Source organism: Molossus molossus, unplaced genomic scaffold, assembly GCF_014108415.1.
Source record: "Molossus molossus isolate mMolMol1 unplaced genomic scaffold, mMolMol1.p scaffold_m16_p_10, whole genome shotgun sequence".
Classification (NCBI taxonomy): Eukaryota; Metazoa; Chordata; class Mammalia; order Chiroptera; family Molossidae; genus Molossus; species Molossus molossus.
The window spans coordinates 44,767,041-44,782,733 of record NW_023425345.1 but is presented as its reverse complement, the minus strand read 5'-3'; the positions used below and the strand labels follow the sequence as shown (position 1 = coordinate 44,782,733).

Here is a 15,693-nt window from a genome sequence, read left to right as displayed (position 1 = left end):
CCGCGTCTGGGCCCGCCTCCGGCGCCCCCGTCTAACGAGAGCCGGGAAGAGGCTTTGCTGCAGCCGCCTCCTGGTCGTGCGGCGCCGGACCCCTCCCAGTACCCGCGATGCCAAGGCCGCTGCGGGGAGCGAGCAGTTGTCGGGGTTGAGCCCCAACTGAGCCGAGGGCTCACGCTCTTCAGATCTCCCGGGCCCGCCCCACCTGAAGGTAAACGCCTCCTCTGCTGCGGCCTTTCCTCCTGCGGGCCCCTCCCCAGACCCGACAGCCGACTCCAGGTCCTTTCTCCCGCCACCCTTTTTATCCCGGGACCTTGACCGTTAGCTTCCTTCTCAGTTCTCACCAGAACGGCTAACGGGTCAAAAGTTTCAAATGGGAGACTTTTCGAAAGCAGCTGATCGCTGTTGAGTTTCTGAAGTCTAAATAAATCCGCCAAAGCATCCCAGTATCAAGCAGTTTTCCTTTTACTTCGCGAATTGGCACGTCTTCGAATCAATGTTTTGCCGTTTGTGATAGTCCGTACCCTCTTCTTAAATACATACCACACACTCTTTTAAAATCGAAATGTAACCTTGGTCGAGCTAGATATAATTTTCAGATAGTCTGCTGGCTTTGTAAAATACGAATGGAAATTACGGATTATATTTTAAAACTTAAAAATACATATCCTTGAAGGTCAGTATCCTTCAAGGCATTGAATGAAACCTTTTCATACAATAAAATGTGTCATTTCATAATTTAGCAAAAAAATCTACAAAATTAGTGATTTGAAAGAATATTATGCGCATCAAAATGTGGAGCTAAAATTTTCTCTTCATGCCACTCCAGAGAAAAATATTAAGACAACCAGAAAGGTACCCAAACAAGTATTAGTGAAAATCAGTGGCTTAGGTTCTTTCTGAAGGCCCAGGCTCTTTCTGCTTCGTGTATGCAAGGTATTATGCATATCTGAAAGCACTTTTGCTTTTAGCCTTAGGGAAGGTTAAGAGTAGCCTCAGAGATTTTCCTTCATCTGTTTAAAACTCACCTCTCCAATCACACTACAAACCAGCACTAAGAGGGTTAGTGCAAAGAATCCACTTGAAATAGGACCCGAAAACTCTTAAGTGGTTCCTAGAGAAAAGGAATTCCTTAATTCACCCAAAAGGAGTCATTATCCTGAACTATTACTAAGAAGTAAGGAAAGTGTATGAATCTGACGCAGTTAAATCAGTGATTGCCTGTATTGGGTTTTACTTGGAATGAAGACTACCTGCTCTAGATTGCTTTTGGGTCTTTTTGTTTTCCTTTTTAGAAATGAGTGGTGGATTGGCCCCAAGTAAAAGCACAGTGTATGTATCCAACTTGCCCTTTTCCCTGACCAACAATGACTTATATCGGGTAAGTAAGTTTTAGTATTAGTGCTGTTATCTTCTGAACTCTGAGAAACAGTCGTAGCTCAAGCAAACAGTTCTTGGCAAAAATTTTTAGTAAGTTACATTGCAATGCACTTAAATCATTAATACCAAAGACTTCTATTACAAACGTGAGTTCATAAAAAGAAATCAGACACTCATAATTTCCAAAGATAATTTGCAGTGCTTTTATAGAGAATAACAAGTTCTTTATGAACACAGAAGACAAAGCTAGGGTAATGAAGTTGGAACAACTTGTGATAGGCTGATTTCCTGCTTGCTTACTTGGCTCTTGAAACTGTTGTGGGGGTTTTGGAGGCAAGGGCTGATGGAAGCAAACATTGTTTCCTAACCCTCAAATTCTGAAAGTATATCTTAGTTTACCTATGTGGCAGAAACAACAGTTTAATGAATTTTGTTTTCAATTCAGGATAGAAGTGATTGAGGGGGGAAATGTCCCTTCCAACATCTTTCACCTCTTTACCCAACAGAGAACAAAGTTCCTGCAGATGGGTGGTTGAAAAAAAAAACTGGAAGGAATAAGGTGAATCCTTTCTTCCAAGTTTGCCCTCTTCTCTCTGCTACTTTAGGTAGATGTTAAGTAGAGATGCTGCATAGGTGATGATACATGGTACTTGATTAATTACTTAATTAAGATAGTTTGAATCCCAAAAGAGGAGAAAATTAACTTTAGCTTTCTTTGATACAAAATAAGAGACATTTCTGTATTTATTGAACACTTACTGTGTGTTGAGCACTCTTAGAGATACTAGGAACACATCAGTGAACAAAAAGATGAAAATCCCTCTTGGCATTCACAATATAAGGATAGACAAACAATGTGAAATATTAAAAAGTCAAATGATGTTACTTGTTAGATACAAAGTTAATGCTAAGATGTTGGTGCTAAGGAGAAAAAGGAAAGGAGGGTCATTAAATGTTAGGTTGGGAATGGAGGTGAAGTTTTACATGAGTTGTCTAAAGCCTTATTGAGAAGGTGACTTTTCAATAAAGACCTGAAGAAGTAAGAGGCAGCTGTGCAGATGTCTAGGGGATATGCATTTCAGGCACAGAGTAAAACAAGTGGGGAGAAGAGGAGCAGCTGTCATGCAGGGGCACCTTATAGGGCCTACATAGATAATGGCAAGGACTGAGTAAAATGAGAAGCCTTTTGAAAATGTTATATGGAAAGCTGTCTGTACTGGTCTTCAGAATTCAGTGTGGCTAACACTGCAATCCAATTATATCACATTCCGGCATTACACAAGTTAATCATAGAACTCTATTATTATTGATTGCATATATTAATGTATTCTAAAGACTGTTCTAAACATTATATAATAGGAACTATTTGTATATAAGTATTGGCTGAAACAGTAGAAATTGGTGAGATTGCTTAGGGTGAAGATGTAGAAGTAAAGGAGAACAAAGGGCCAAGTATAGAGTTCCACCAACATATTAAGGGTGGGCAGAAGGAGACTGATGGGAATGGATTTTCATTATAGACGTTTTCTTGTTTTAGGTTTTGTTCTATAAGCATTCTAAGGATCTGTCTTCTGAAACAGTGATTTCTTGACTGGGTGGGGGTAGGCTAGGAATAATGATATTATACAACATCGTTATTTGAAATACAAGGTTTCTCTGGAACTATGGTGGGGTTGATAGTTGCCATGGATATATCACAGGAACACAGCAACTATGCAATGTGTGCCTTCAATCTACCACACATGAAGAGTGGGGTATTTTCTTTCCTCTGAATGTACTTGTTTGTCAGAAATTTAGGAACTGAGACAGATACTTGTGAATGCAATAACAAAATTAAGGATATGATTTTAGTCACACAAAAATAACATATCATCTAGGTCTGTTTTATAGACTTAGGGCTAAAATTTTTCATAAAATATAACAAAGAATGTAGTCAGTGTATACAACCAGAAATTTTAATGTTTTTGTGTGATTTTTAAGTTAAATTGTAAATTACTATGTGGTATTTTGTTTCAGATATTTTCCAAGTATGGCAAAGTTGTAAAGTAAGTATTCACATAAAATTTTGAAACTTTTGCCCTGGCTGGTTTGGCTCAGCAATTAGAACAGTGGCCCAAGCACCGAGGGTTGGGGGTTGGGAGGCTGTCTCAGGTTCAATTCCCAGTTAGGGGCACGTACCTGGATTACAGGTTCAATATCTGGCCCTGCTTGAGGTTGTGTGAGAGGCAACCCATCGATGTGTCTCTCTCACATTGATGTTTCTCTCTCTCTCCCTCCCTCCTGTCCACTCAATTCTACATTCTAGTAATATTCTAAATATTATTTACATTTGTTTGATAAATGATACTCGATTTATAGTATACTTGATAATGTATTTTCTAGTAATCAAAATATATATTTAATCAGAGCCTTTATGTCTTATAATGGATAAGGGAATCAGTTTTATAAAAATATAAGAAATTATATTGTTCAAATAAATCATGCTATATAAATGAATACCATGAAATCATTAAATATGAGGCTGTATCTTTAAGGTACATGTAAAAATATTTATATAATGTCAAGTTAAAAAAGACAACAAGCCCTGGCCAGTTTGGCTCAGCGGTTAGAGCGTCGGCCTGTGGTCCGGAGAGACCCGGGTTCGGTTCCCGCTAAGGGCACGTACTTCGGTTGCAGTTTGTCCCCGGCTCTGGTTGGTCGTGCGGGTGGCAGCCACTCGATGTGTCCCTTCACGTCGATGTTTCTGTCTCTCTCCCTTCCTCTCTTTCCCTCCCACTCTATCTGTACAAAAAATGGAAAAATATCCTCGGGTGAGGATAAAAAAAAAAAAAAAAAGACAACAAAATTGCATTTATAGAATTGAGTCTTATTTTGATGCTTATGCCAAATGCTTATGAAACTGGTAAATAAATAGAAAGCATATTCTCTGCCTTCAAAGAAAGTTCAGATATCGTTGGAAAAGCTAAAAATATACAGAAATAGTAGGGATGATAATATCAATTGGGACTGAGATAAAGGGAACTTGAGGTTCTCATTTAATTCACTATTTTAATTTGTTTTTCTTTTTTTTTCCTTTATTGATTTTACAGAGAAAGGGAGAGAGAGAGAGAAATATCAATGAGAAAACATCGATTGGCCGCCTCCAGCGTGCCCCCCATGGGGGATCAAGCCCACAACCTGGGCATGTGTCTGACCGGGAATCGAACCGGTGAGCTCTTGGTGCATGGGCCAACACTCAACCACTGAGTGACACCGGCCAGACTTTAATTCACCATTTTAAATCACTTAAACTATATCATGGGGCAAAGAAGTAAGAGCAAGATACTGTCATTCTAACTATCTTATAACCAATGTATATTCTGGTATAAATTTTACATCATATTTAAAATCCCAAAAATTTAGAGTCTATTTATCTTGAATAGTTTTTCTTCTAGCTTTTGATAAATGAATGTTAAACAGTTGATGTTCATTTGCATCCTGAGGTTAACATCTTTTAAACTTACTTCTTTATTTTAAAGCATCAAAAATGCTTCTAGCCCTGGCTGGTTTGGTTCAGCAGTTAGAGCGTGGGCCTGCGGTCTGGAGAGACCCGGGTTCGGTTCCCGCTAAGGGCGCGTGCCTCGGTTGGAGTTTGTCCCCGGCCCTGGTCGGTTGTGCGGGTGGCAGCCACTCGATGTGTTCCTTGCACATCGATGTTTCTCTCTCTCTCTCTGTTCCTCTCTCTCCCTCCCACTCTACCTGAACAAAAAATGGAAAAATGTCCTCGGGTGAGGATAAAAAAAAAGGCTTCTAGGTAAATTTTTGGGTGTTCAGAATTTCAAACAGTCATCATTTTCAATCAAAACACTGACAGTACAAAAAGAAAACTAATAATGATGCTACATATCATTCAGCACATAAATCTGCTAGTCATTCTAATCTCTTTACATACACTATTTCATTAAATTCTGATAATTACCTTTTAAGGTAAATACTGTTATTATTCTGGTATTATAAGTGACAAAACCAAAGCACACAGTAAACCTAAAATTATATTGCTAGTTTGTGGTGGAGACAAGATTTAAGTCCAACAGTTTGATTCCAGAGCCTACTCCCTTAACCCTACCATTACCTTTTCTTGTTTTGTCCCTGTCTGTCGGACTCTCCGAATGAATTTCTATACAAATACATAATTATAAACCATGAGAATGCTATGAAGTTAAAGACACAGAGTTATAAGCACCTATAACAGGGAAGACCTGATCTAATCTAGACAGGGTAGATTTACCTAAGTCAGTGTCCTTTGAGTTGAAACTTAAAGGCTGAGTAAGAGTTAAGTAGGCAAAAAGAATGGAAGAAATATGTTGGGTAAAGGAAACAGCTTGTGCACAGGCCCTGTGGCAAGAGAAAATAAAATGAGATCATGAAACAGAAAGGAGACCAATATGACTAGAGATGAGTGAGCAAGAGGGAGAAATACCAAGATATGTCCAGCTTAGTGGTTGAGCATCAACCAGTGTACCAAGTGGTCACTGGTTGGATTCCCTGTCAGGGCACATGCCCAGGTTGTGGGCCAAATTCCCAGTGGGAGGCATGCAGGAAGCGGCCAGTCAATGTTCTCTCTCATCGATGTTTCTATCTCTCCCTCTTCTTTCCTCTCTCTCTAAAATCAATAAAGGAAAAAAAAAATAGATTTCAGTAGATGCTAGCAGAAAGGAGGCAAAAGTATTTCTAGATAAAGAAAATAGTTCACCTGCCCTGGCCAGTTTGGCTCAGCGGTTGAACGTCAGCCTGCGGACCAGAGAGTCCTGGCGCTAGGGGCATGTACCACAAAAAAAAAAGAAAGAAAGAAAGAAAAGAAAATAGTTCACCTTGTACCTATCCTATCCCAGCCTTGGAATTAGCCATTTCTCCAAAGAGCCCTGTTGAACATTGTTTTTTATGCTATATTTAATGACATATCATGACAAGGGTCAAAAGGACTAAGGATGTGTAAGGGGTCAGGAGAAAGAGCTCTTATCACGATTCCTATCACTTAGGTCCTTTGGGTGGTATGGCTATGAACCACAGCGCTGGAGAGTCTTTAAAAGTATTTTAAGAATATAGTTAGAGCCCTGGCCGGTTTGGCTCAGCAGTTAGAGCATCAGCTCGCGGACCAGAGAGGCCCAGGTTTGGTTCCTGCTAAGGGCTCGTAGATACATCAGTTGCAGTTTGTCCCCAGGCCCAATTGGGGTCATGTGCGTGGCAACCGCTCGATGTGCCTCTCTCACATCGATGTTTCTCTCTCTCTCTTCCTCCCACTGTCCCTCCCACTCTATCTGAAGATAAATGCAAAAATGTCCTCGGGTGAGAATTTAAAAAAAAAAAAATATATATATATATATATATATATATATATATATATATATATGATTCTAAAACCCAAAAAAAGACGTCATTTTACTTTTTGTGTAGAGTAGAAGAGAATACCTCAGTTTTGTTTTGTTTTTTTCTACAGAGAGTTAGTAGAGAAGAGGAATTATGCATATTTGAGACTCTCTCTGTAATCTGCTTCATCCTTAAGTCTCTGATTACAGTTTGATTTATCAGATACTCCTAATCATACTTATGTTCACTAGTATTAAATCAGTATCGCCCTGGCCAGTTTGGCTCAGCGGTTAGAGCGTCGGCCTGCGGTCCGCAGAGACCCGGGTTCGGTTCCCGCTAAGGGCACGTACTTCGGTTGCAGTTTGTCCCCGGCCCTGGTTGGTCGTGCGGGTGGCAGCCACTCGATGTGTCCCTTCATGTCGATGTTTCTCTCTCTCTCTCTCCCTTCCTCTCTCTCCCTCCTACTCTATCTGTACAAAAAATGGAAAAATGTCCTCGGGTGAGGATAAAAAAAAAAAAAAAAAAAATCAGTATCACACTTTCTCATTTCCATTTTTTTTTTTTCAGCTGGAAAACAGATCTAGAGTTTTTATTTTTTAATTTACAAACATTTTTAACTTAATATTGAGGTATCACTGACAAAAATTGTATATATTTAAGGTATACAATATGATGTCTTTATAAACATCCATACTTGCTAGTTGTCAAACGTATTCATTTCTCTTACTCTGGAAATGTTTTATTAACCCTTTGTAAACACTGGAATCTTCCAAGTTATTATCTGTTTTATTGATTACTGCCTCATTATTTTTAACTATTTTTTTATGCTTTAAGGGTTACTATAATGAAAGATAAAGATACCAGGAAGAGTAAAGGTGTTGCATTTATTTTATTTTTGGATAAAGACTCTGCACAAAACTGTACCAGGGCAATAAACAACAAACAGGTAAACCTCTTATTCCCAATAAGGTTTTTAACCCAAAAAAAGCCTTTGTGCTTGTCCAGGCCAAAAATGTGGGGATGTAGTGGATGGTCAAGTTTGATGGATATCAGTAGGTTCTGAGGTTAAGTTATGGGGGGAAAAAGATGCCAAAACTGTTCTGGGTTCCCAAAACATTGGTAGAATAAGGAAGAAGAATCTATTCTACAGAGTAGAATTTGTCACACCTAAGTAGGCAATTGCTAAAATAATCTAAAAAATAAAGTAGAATTGAAGGTTTGAGGAAATGGGATCAATGAATACATCCTTCTGCATTTACATTTTTCTCTGGTTTAGTTATTTGGTAGAGTGATAAAAGCGAGCATTGCTATTGACAATGGAAGAGCAGCCGAGTTCATCCGAAGACGAAACTACTTTGATAAATCCAAGTGTTATGAATGTGGGGTGAGTATACTTAAAACTTAATGTAATTTTCCATAGTTTACATGTTTTTTTCACATCACTGTTTTATTTTTGTCCCTCCACAACTTCTGGATGGCTAAAACCAGGTTTTGAAAATTACTTTAATTTGGGACTCAACTCCTCTAAGTAAATTCAATTGAAATGTAGTCTGTAAAGACAACCTGAGTTGGGTGATATAGAGTGGTATTTTCTCCAGTTTCTAAGTCTTTGAAAATTGTTAGATTAAAAAATATCGACTAATTACTTATAGTATTGTCTTGAAAGATTTTAGTGACCCGTAAATATTTGTGTTAATAGGATATTGCCTGTTTCTGTAATATTTTGTCAATGTTTCAGCATCATAGTTCAGTATAAACATTATCATATGACCTGTCCTCTGAAATATTATGTTTGGTTTTTTTTCCCTGTTAGTACTGCTAATGATTTTTCCTACTAGTGCTGCTAATGCGTTCTCACCATCTAACATTAGCCATTTACTCTTTTGGTGATTAAGAGAGATATAGCCACCCTGGCCGGTTTGGCTAAGCGGTTAGAGCATCTGCCTATGGACCAAAGGGTCTCAGGTTAAATTTCTAGTCAAGGGCACACATGTGGGTTGTAGGTTTAATCCACGGCCCTGGTCGGGGTCGTGCGGGAGGCAGCCAGTTGATGTGTCTTTCACATTGGTGTTTCTTTCTCTCTCTCCCTTTCTTCCACTCTATCTAAAAAATAAAAATTTAAAAATTAATGGAAAAATAGCCTCGGGTGAGGATTAACAAAAAAAAAAAGAGAGAGAGAGAGAGCAAACGAGAGCAAGCCAGTGAACAATTTTGCTTAAGGCCAATAATGATACTGAGAGAACTTCAGTCAGGATCTCATTGCTGTCAGTTTTCAAAATGCCTGTATAAAATACTTTAAAAAAAACAGGGTCTAGAGGTAGTAATGGAAAGCTGGGGAGAGACATTGTCCTAGTCCACAAAATCATGAAGATACAAGGAAATGGTTTAGCATCCTTTCCCCTCTGCCACTCTCTATCTCTTCACCCCCAAACTAAATGGATGGATGGATGGATGGATGGGAAGGAAGGAAAGAGGGAGGAAGAGAGGGAAGGAGGAAGAAAAGAGAGGGCAAGCATTTGTCAAGTCCTGTGATTCTAATACCTCTTAAGTTAATGTTTCAGAGACTATTCCAGAGTCCTGAGTTTTATTTAAAAAGGAAAAACAGGGAGGAAGGAGCAGTTATGGTCAGACAGATTAGTATGTATGCTCATATTCACAGTAAATATTAATCTGAGAAATCCTGTATGAATGTGTTATTATGTCATTTTGATTTATGAATCCACAGGTTTGTTATATTATACTTTGTACATTTTTATATTTCTTTATAAAAATTTCCCCCCAAAAAATTATATTTACATTTATTTAGCCTGTTTTTTTCCAAAATGATTTCACTATTTTAAATATAGAACATCTTAGTTTTTTGGTATACCCTTATTTCAAGAACAGTTTGGAAAATGCTTCTCTAAGTACATTCTCTCAGTAGTTCATTAACAATAATACCTGTTGGATTCAGCCATGTCCCCAGGTATACAAAGTACACAGTCTGTTTGAAGCTTTGTTAAATAGTCTTTAAAAGCATGATTATTTTTCTTTTCTATTGTTCTGATCCTAGCTCAGTCTCTCCCTCTTGGCTCAATTACACTTCATTCTCACATATTACTTCTTAAATGTATTTTATTGAGCTAATGAGCACATTATAGTACATTGTCTTATATTTTACAAGTCAGTGATATGGCTTATTATAATTTTATGGCTAGTCCAGCACTGTGAAATATGAACATGATGTAAGCCACAAATATAATTTAAAATTTTCTAGTAGCCACATTAAAAAATAAACAAGTAAAATTTAAATATTTTACTTAATCCAATGTATATCTAAAATGTTATCATTTGAACTGTTGTAATTAATATTTTTAAAAATTAAGATACTTTACACTTTTTTATATTATCTTCAAAATCCTTTATGTATTTTACCCTGATAGTGCATATCAATTCAGACAGGTTTTCGCTAACCACAAAAAAATTATGGCTAGTGGCTACTATAGTTGGACAATGTAGGGATAGTCTAAATATGAAAGAAGCAAAATGAAATTAATAGGAAAAGTGAGGAAACTTTAATTTTCATTTGTTTTTAAAACAATGTTAAGCAACATCTTGAAAGTTAGGAATAGTTGTGTTCCAATTTTATCAAATAATAACTTAAAATTCTTACATTGAAGGTAGATAGTCCATTTAAATTTTGAATTATTTTCTATCATGAGTCTTGATATTTAAAATATTTGAAGAAAGAATACTCCTTTCACTCTTAGCAAACTTCTAAAATACTCCCTTATTGTTCAAGTAGTTTATTAGTAGGTATAATCTCCTTCTAAATATTAATGGGTTTTGTTAATTTCTTCATGTATGTTCCCAGTGTGACAATATATTTTTTTAAGTTTTAAAACCTTTTAGTCTTTGGGTATCAGGCAGGTTTCTGTGACTAACACAACAAATGCAGTCTTTTTCCTTTCCTATTCAATGGAAACACAAGGAAAGTGGACACTTAAGTTATGCCTGTCCTAAAAATATGCTTGGAGAACGTGAGCCTCCAAAGAAGAAAGAGAAAAAGAAAAAAAAGAAAATTCCTGAACCAGAAGAAGAAATGTATGTATATCCACTCTTACTAAACACATTTTAGTGTTGCTTCTATCGCTTGACTCTTCATTAAGTACATTCTAAATTTTTTTTTTTTAATTTAGTGAAGAAGTAGAAGAAAGTGAAGATGAAGGGGAAGATCCTGCTCTTGACAGCCTCAGTCAGGCCATAGCTTTCCAGGTACTAAGTAGTTCTTTAAAAAGGCACCTTGTGCCCTGGCCAGTTTGGCTCAGTGGCTAGAGCGTCGGCCTGCGGTCCAGAGAGACCTGGGTTTGGTTCCCGCTAAGGGCACGAACTTCAGTTGCAGTTTATCCCCTGCCCTGTTTGGTCATGTGGGTGGCAGCCACTCGATGTGTCTCTTTCACATCGATGTTTCTCTCTCTCTCTCTCCTCGGGTGAGGATAAAAAAATAAATAAATAAAAAGGCACCATGCTGCAGCTACCTGGGTTTACAGTTTTGTATTCCTTGTTTACTTTATTGATCATCTCCTCATGGCAACCTGTCCTTCTCCTTCACTTCCTAAACTTCAGGAAACAGGCTGCTTTTCCAAGGTGCTAAGAACAGTATGATAGAAAAGTTCCTATTGACTCTAGATTTTAAGGGCTGTACAACACATTTAATATATTGATTTGTTTTCATTATAGAATTGAGAACTGTTTGATTAAAGTGAATTTAGCCTGACAGAAAATATTTTATTAAAGATATTGAGACGATATATGTGAAAAGAAACTTCGCTTCAAAACAAGACCAAAAACATATTTTTGACCATTTAAAGGCCCTAATACAAATATATGAAGCATTTATTTAAAAAGGGCACATAGCCCTGGCCGGTTTGGCTCAGCGGTTAGAGCGTCGGCCTGCGGTCTGGAGAGACCTGGGTTCGGTTCCCAATAAAGGCATGTACCTCAGTTGCAGTTTGTCCCCGGCGCTGGTTGGGTTGTGTGGGTGGCGAACACTCGATGTGTCCCTTTCACGTCAATGTTTCTCTCTCTCTCTCTCCCCCCCTCCCTCTCTATCTGAACAAAATATCAAAAAATGTCCTCAGGTGAGGATAAAAAATAATAATAATAAAAAATAAAAAGGGTACATAATTTTCTAATTTTTGTATAACCAGATATTTCGTTTTAATGTAATTAATAAATGGTAAATGTATATGCCAATTTATTTTCCCTTTTAGTTAACTAATGTTATGGTTTATATAACATTCCTACCTCCAGCAAGAATGAAAAGTAGGCTTCATTTTCTGTACCTGTTAATTAATAGAAATTGTCTAATGATGAGACTGGGATATAATTTGGAAATGTGGGAGGAGCATCCTGATGGAGGAGAATTGTTTGCATGGGCTGGGAGGGTAGGGAGTGTGGGCACGTGGTGTGTGTTTTGCATTGTTTTGAATTAGTGCACCATAAATAATATTAAACAGGTTCCTGGTTTTGTTTTGTTTGTTTTCTGACTCACAGCAAGCCAAAATTGAAGAAGAACAAAAAAAATGGAAACCCAGTTCAGGGGGTCCCTCAACATCTGATGATTCAAGACGCCCAAGGATAAAGAAAAGCACATATTTCAGTGATGAAGAAGAACTTAGTGATTAAAATTATATTTATTATGTAAATATCATTAAAAACAATTTTAAATCTTGGAGTACCAAGTTCAGATGGGACTAAAGATTGCTTTTAGAATTTTAGCATAAGAATACAAAATACCAAATAGCCCTGGCCAGTTTGGCTCAGTGGTTAGAGCATGGGCTCACCGACCAAAAGGTCTCAGGTTCTGTTCCGGTCAAGTGTACTTACCTGGGTTGCAGGTTCTTTGATCCCCCGCCCCAGTCCAGGTCATGCAGGAAGCAACCAATTGATGTGTCTTTCTCACGTTGATATTTCTCTCTCTCTCTCTCTCTCTCTCTCTCTCTCTCTCTCTCTCTCTGTCTCTCTCCCTCCCTCCCCCCTCCCTCCCTTCCTCTCCCCTTTCTCCCTCCCTTACCCTCTATCTAAAAATCAATGGGAAAATATCCTATGGTGAGGATTAAAACTAAATAATTTTTTACTATAAAATACTTTGCCCTGGCCAGATAGCCAAGTTGGTTAGAGCATCATCCCAATATGCTAAAGTTGTGAGTTCAATTACCTGGTCAAGGTGCATATAAAAATCAACTAATGAATGCATAAATAAGTACAACAACATATGATCTTTCTCTCTCTCCCTTTCTCTCTCTTTCAAATAAAAAAAAAAAAAAGTTTACTATAAAATAGTTTGTAGGAAAGAAATTTTAAAGTATCATGTTTCTATCTTGCCTTAACAGAGTATTAAAAATAAAGATTTGCTGCCCAGCCGGTGTGGCTCAGTGGTTCAGTGTCAACCCATGCACCAAGAGGTTGCCGTTTTGATTCCCAGTCAGGGCACATGCCCAGGTTATGGACCAAATCCCCAGTGGGGGGCATGCAGTAGGTGGCCAGTCAATGTTCTCTCTCATCGATGTTTCTATCTCTCTCTTCCTCTCCCTTCCTCTCTCTCTAAAATCAATAAAGAAAAAAAAAAAAAAAGATTTGCTAATAACCATAAATCTTGACAACAGTATATTTGAATAAAAAAAAAAACAATATCATAGCAATGCTATTGTCATCTCTAGAAATAAGTTATATATTAAAAAGATTTGTTTGAGAGTTCATTATAAAAGTTCATTAATCTTGATTACAGAGGACTTTTGCAAAACAAAAATTTCATCAAGACTATGAAAGTTGAGCAATTTGTTATAGTAAAATTTTCAAGAAAATTTTGTGGGGTTTTTTTTTGTTACTATTTATTTTATTTTATTTTGTTAATCCTCACCCAAAGATATTTTTCCATTGATTTTTTAGAAAGGGTGGAAGGGAGGAAGGGAAGGGGAGAGAGAGAGAGAGAAACGTCAGTGTGAGAGAGACATGTCAATGTGAGAGAGAGGCCTTGATTGGTTGCCCTCTGCACAACCCTGATGAGGGTCAGGAATCGAACCTGCAACATGCTCTTGACCAGAAATCAAACCCAAGACCCTTCAGTCTGAGGGCTGACACTCTTACCCACTGAGACAAACCAGCCAGATAACCTACATGTTTTATGGCTGTAATACTAGCTGATGTTTAGGTTTATACAGAGTCAGTCTAAATAACACATCTTACTTAAATTATAGGAGTTAGATTGGGCTTTATCTTAACTCTCTTTTTCTAATACTTTTTTAAATGACTGTTAAGGACACTAAATTAACATCAGTAGAATGCCAGATGCTAATACCTAGAGGTTATAACGTTAAAGATTAAAGATTATTTTGGCATATTGTGAAAGCTTATCAACCAAAAATTCCAGTGTAAATGAAAAAATTCCTAGTTACTCTGATACAATCTTATTGGACTGATCTTTTAAAACCCAAGTTTTCATCTCCATAGCAAATGTCAGAATTCTAAGGTGGGACCTGACTGTTTTATGGCTGCAGTACTGGATGATGATCTCCATATGAGCTCTTCCAATATTGTGCATTTGTCTTACACTGTCAAAAGCCCATGATAATTGGTTTTTAAAGTCCTTGCTTACAAAGATATCTATATTTTTTGTGTTGTTTTTACTATAAATAATAATTTAGCCTGGAAAATGTCAAGCCTCTTTTTATATAGAACCTCTGCCTCCTGTTAAATAGAAAGAAAAGAACAACATGTTTTTTCATTCCTTTACTTCTCATCTGATACACCCAAACATGTAGCTGTAGATACTACATGCCCTCTCCACCACACTGTTTGAAATTAAAGAATCAAATTGCAGAAACACATATACATCAAATTATGAACTGCATTTGTCTTTTAAAAATCCTTTGAAAAACTCTACTTGAATAAACGAGAGATGATGATTCATACCATAATTTTATCGCATGAAACTATAGCAAATCTCTCTTGGCTAACATCCCAGCCAAACTCTATGTGACGTAAATCTAGATGAAACATAGCTGTCAGATTCTGTACTAATTTTAAGTTTCTTAAATCTACACCCAAGTACTGTATTTGACCACCTGTAGCCACCAATTATAGAGAAGGCTGAAAATAAACCACTTTTATGGTTTTAAGTTCTAAGTAGTCAATTTTTGCTACAGTTCTGGAAAATGCAATTTTTATATCAAGCACTACATAATTTTTTCTTTTTCATTCAGTTCTGTTTCAGCATCTAGCATACAAGATTTAATAATAATAGTAGCAAAATGAAAAAAACTACAATTTGAGAACCTACTATGTGCCACATGTATTACATACATCATTGTCAATCGTCTTCACCATCCTGGAAGACAGATGCTTACCAAAGGCAAAGGTAGTACTCTTCTAGTCTGTTGAGCTCTCAGTCCACAAGGGGAAGAGAGAGAAACGAGAAACACCAATCAGTTGCCTGCTATATGTGCCCCAACCTGGGACCGCAACCTAGATATGACCAGGAATCAAACTCACAACCTTTTCAGTGTACAGGACGACATTCCAACCAACTGAGCCACCTGGCCAGGGCCACAAGGGGAATTTTTTATGGTTTGGTTTGGTTTGGTTTAAGAAACATTGTAGTAGTCATGGCTAGTGCCCTACCAAGACTGGGATAGCAGTGAGTGCTAAGTGCTAGTGCTACACCTTCAAAACTGAACCAGTTCTTTCTCGTCTTTACTGTGCATCCATGAAGTTATGGGAGTTAGGCTTAGCACTTGGTAGAAGCCTAAACCACCTTCCCCTTCTCTCCTCTCCCTTTCTTTCTTTTTTCCCAGGTGACACAGTCAGTGTCTGTGTCACTGACTTAAGCTCACACACTTAAGCACATTGTCTTGCCCTGGCATAAGAAGGTCTGGGGTGGATAGCTAATGTTTGTTCTTTAGCTCTGGCATGTGTCATTTTCATACTACT

General features: G+C 37.6%; 1 protein-coding gene across 1 annotated transcript; it reads left to right on the top strand.

Annotated features, from left to right (window-relative positions):
• Positions 1 to 37: 37 nt before the first annotated feature.
• Positions 38 to 15,187, top strand: ZCRB1 (zinc finger CCHC-type and RNA binding motif containing 1). Its single transcript, XM_036251836.1, has 9 exons — positions 38 to 208; positions 1,293 to 1,378; positions 3,394 to 3,422; positions 7,558 to 7,669; positions 8,000 to 8,107; positions 10,694 to 10,806; positions 10,902 to 10,977; positions 12,259 to 12,405; positions 14,967 to 15,187. The coding sequence occupies exons 2-8, from the start codon at positions 1,295 to 1,297 to the stop codon at positions 12,388 to 12,390; spliced, it is 654 nt and encodes a 217-aa protein (XP_036107729.1). The 5' UTR covers positions 38 to 208; positions 1,293 to 1,294; the 3' UTR covers positions 12,391 to 12,405; positions 14,967 to 15,187.
• The last annotated feature ends 506 nt before the right edge of the window (positions 15,188 to 15,693 follow it).

Excerpts from the sequence above, each read along its gene's own strand:
- ZCRB1 (XM_036251836.1), top strand. The coding sequence starts at position 1,295 with ATGAGTGGTGGATTGGCCCCAAGTAAAAGCACAGTGTATGTATCCAAC. Across the intron at positions 1,379-3,393 it reads CCAACAATGACTTATATCGG|ATATTTTCCAAGTATGGCAA; the intron begins GTAAGTAAGTTT and ends ATTTTGTTTCAG. Across the intron at positions 10,978-12,258 it reads GTCAGGCCATAGCTTTCCAG|CAAGCCAAAATTGAAGAAGA; the intron begins GTACTAAGTAGT and ends TCTGACTCACAG.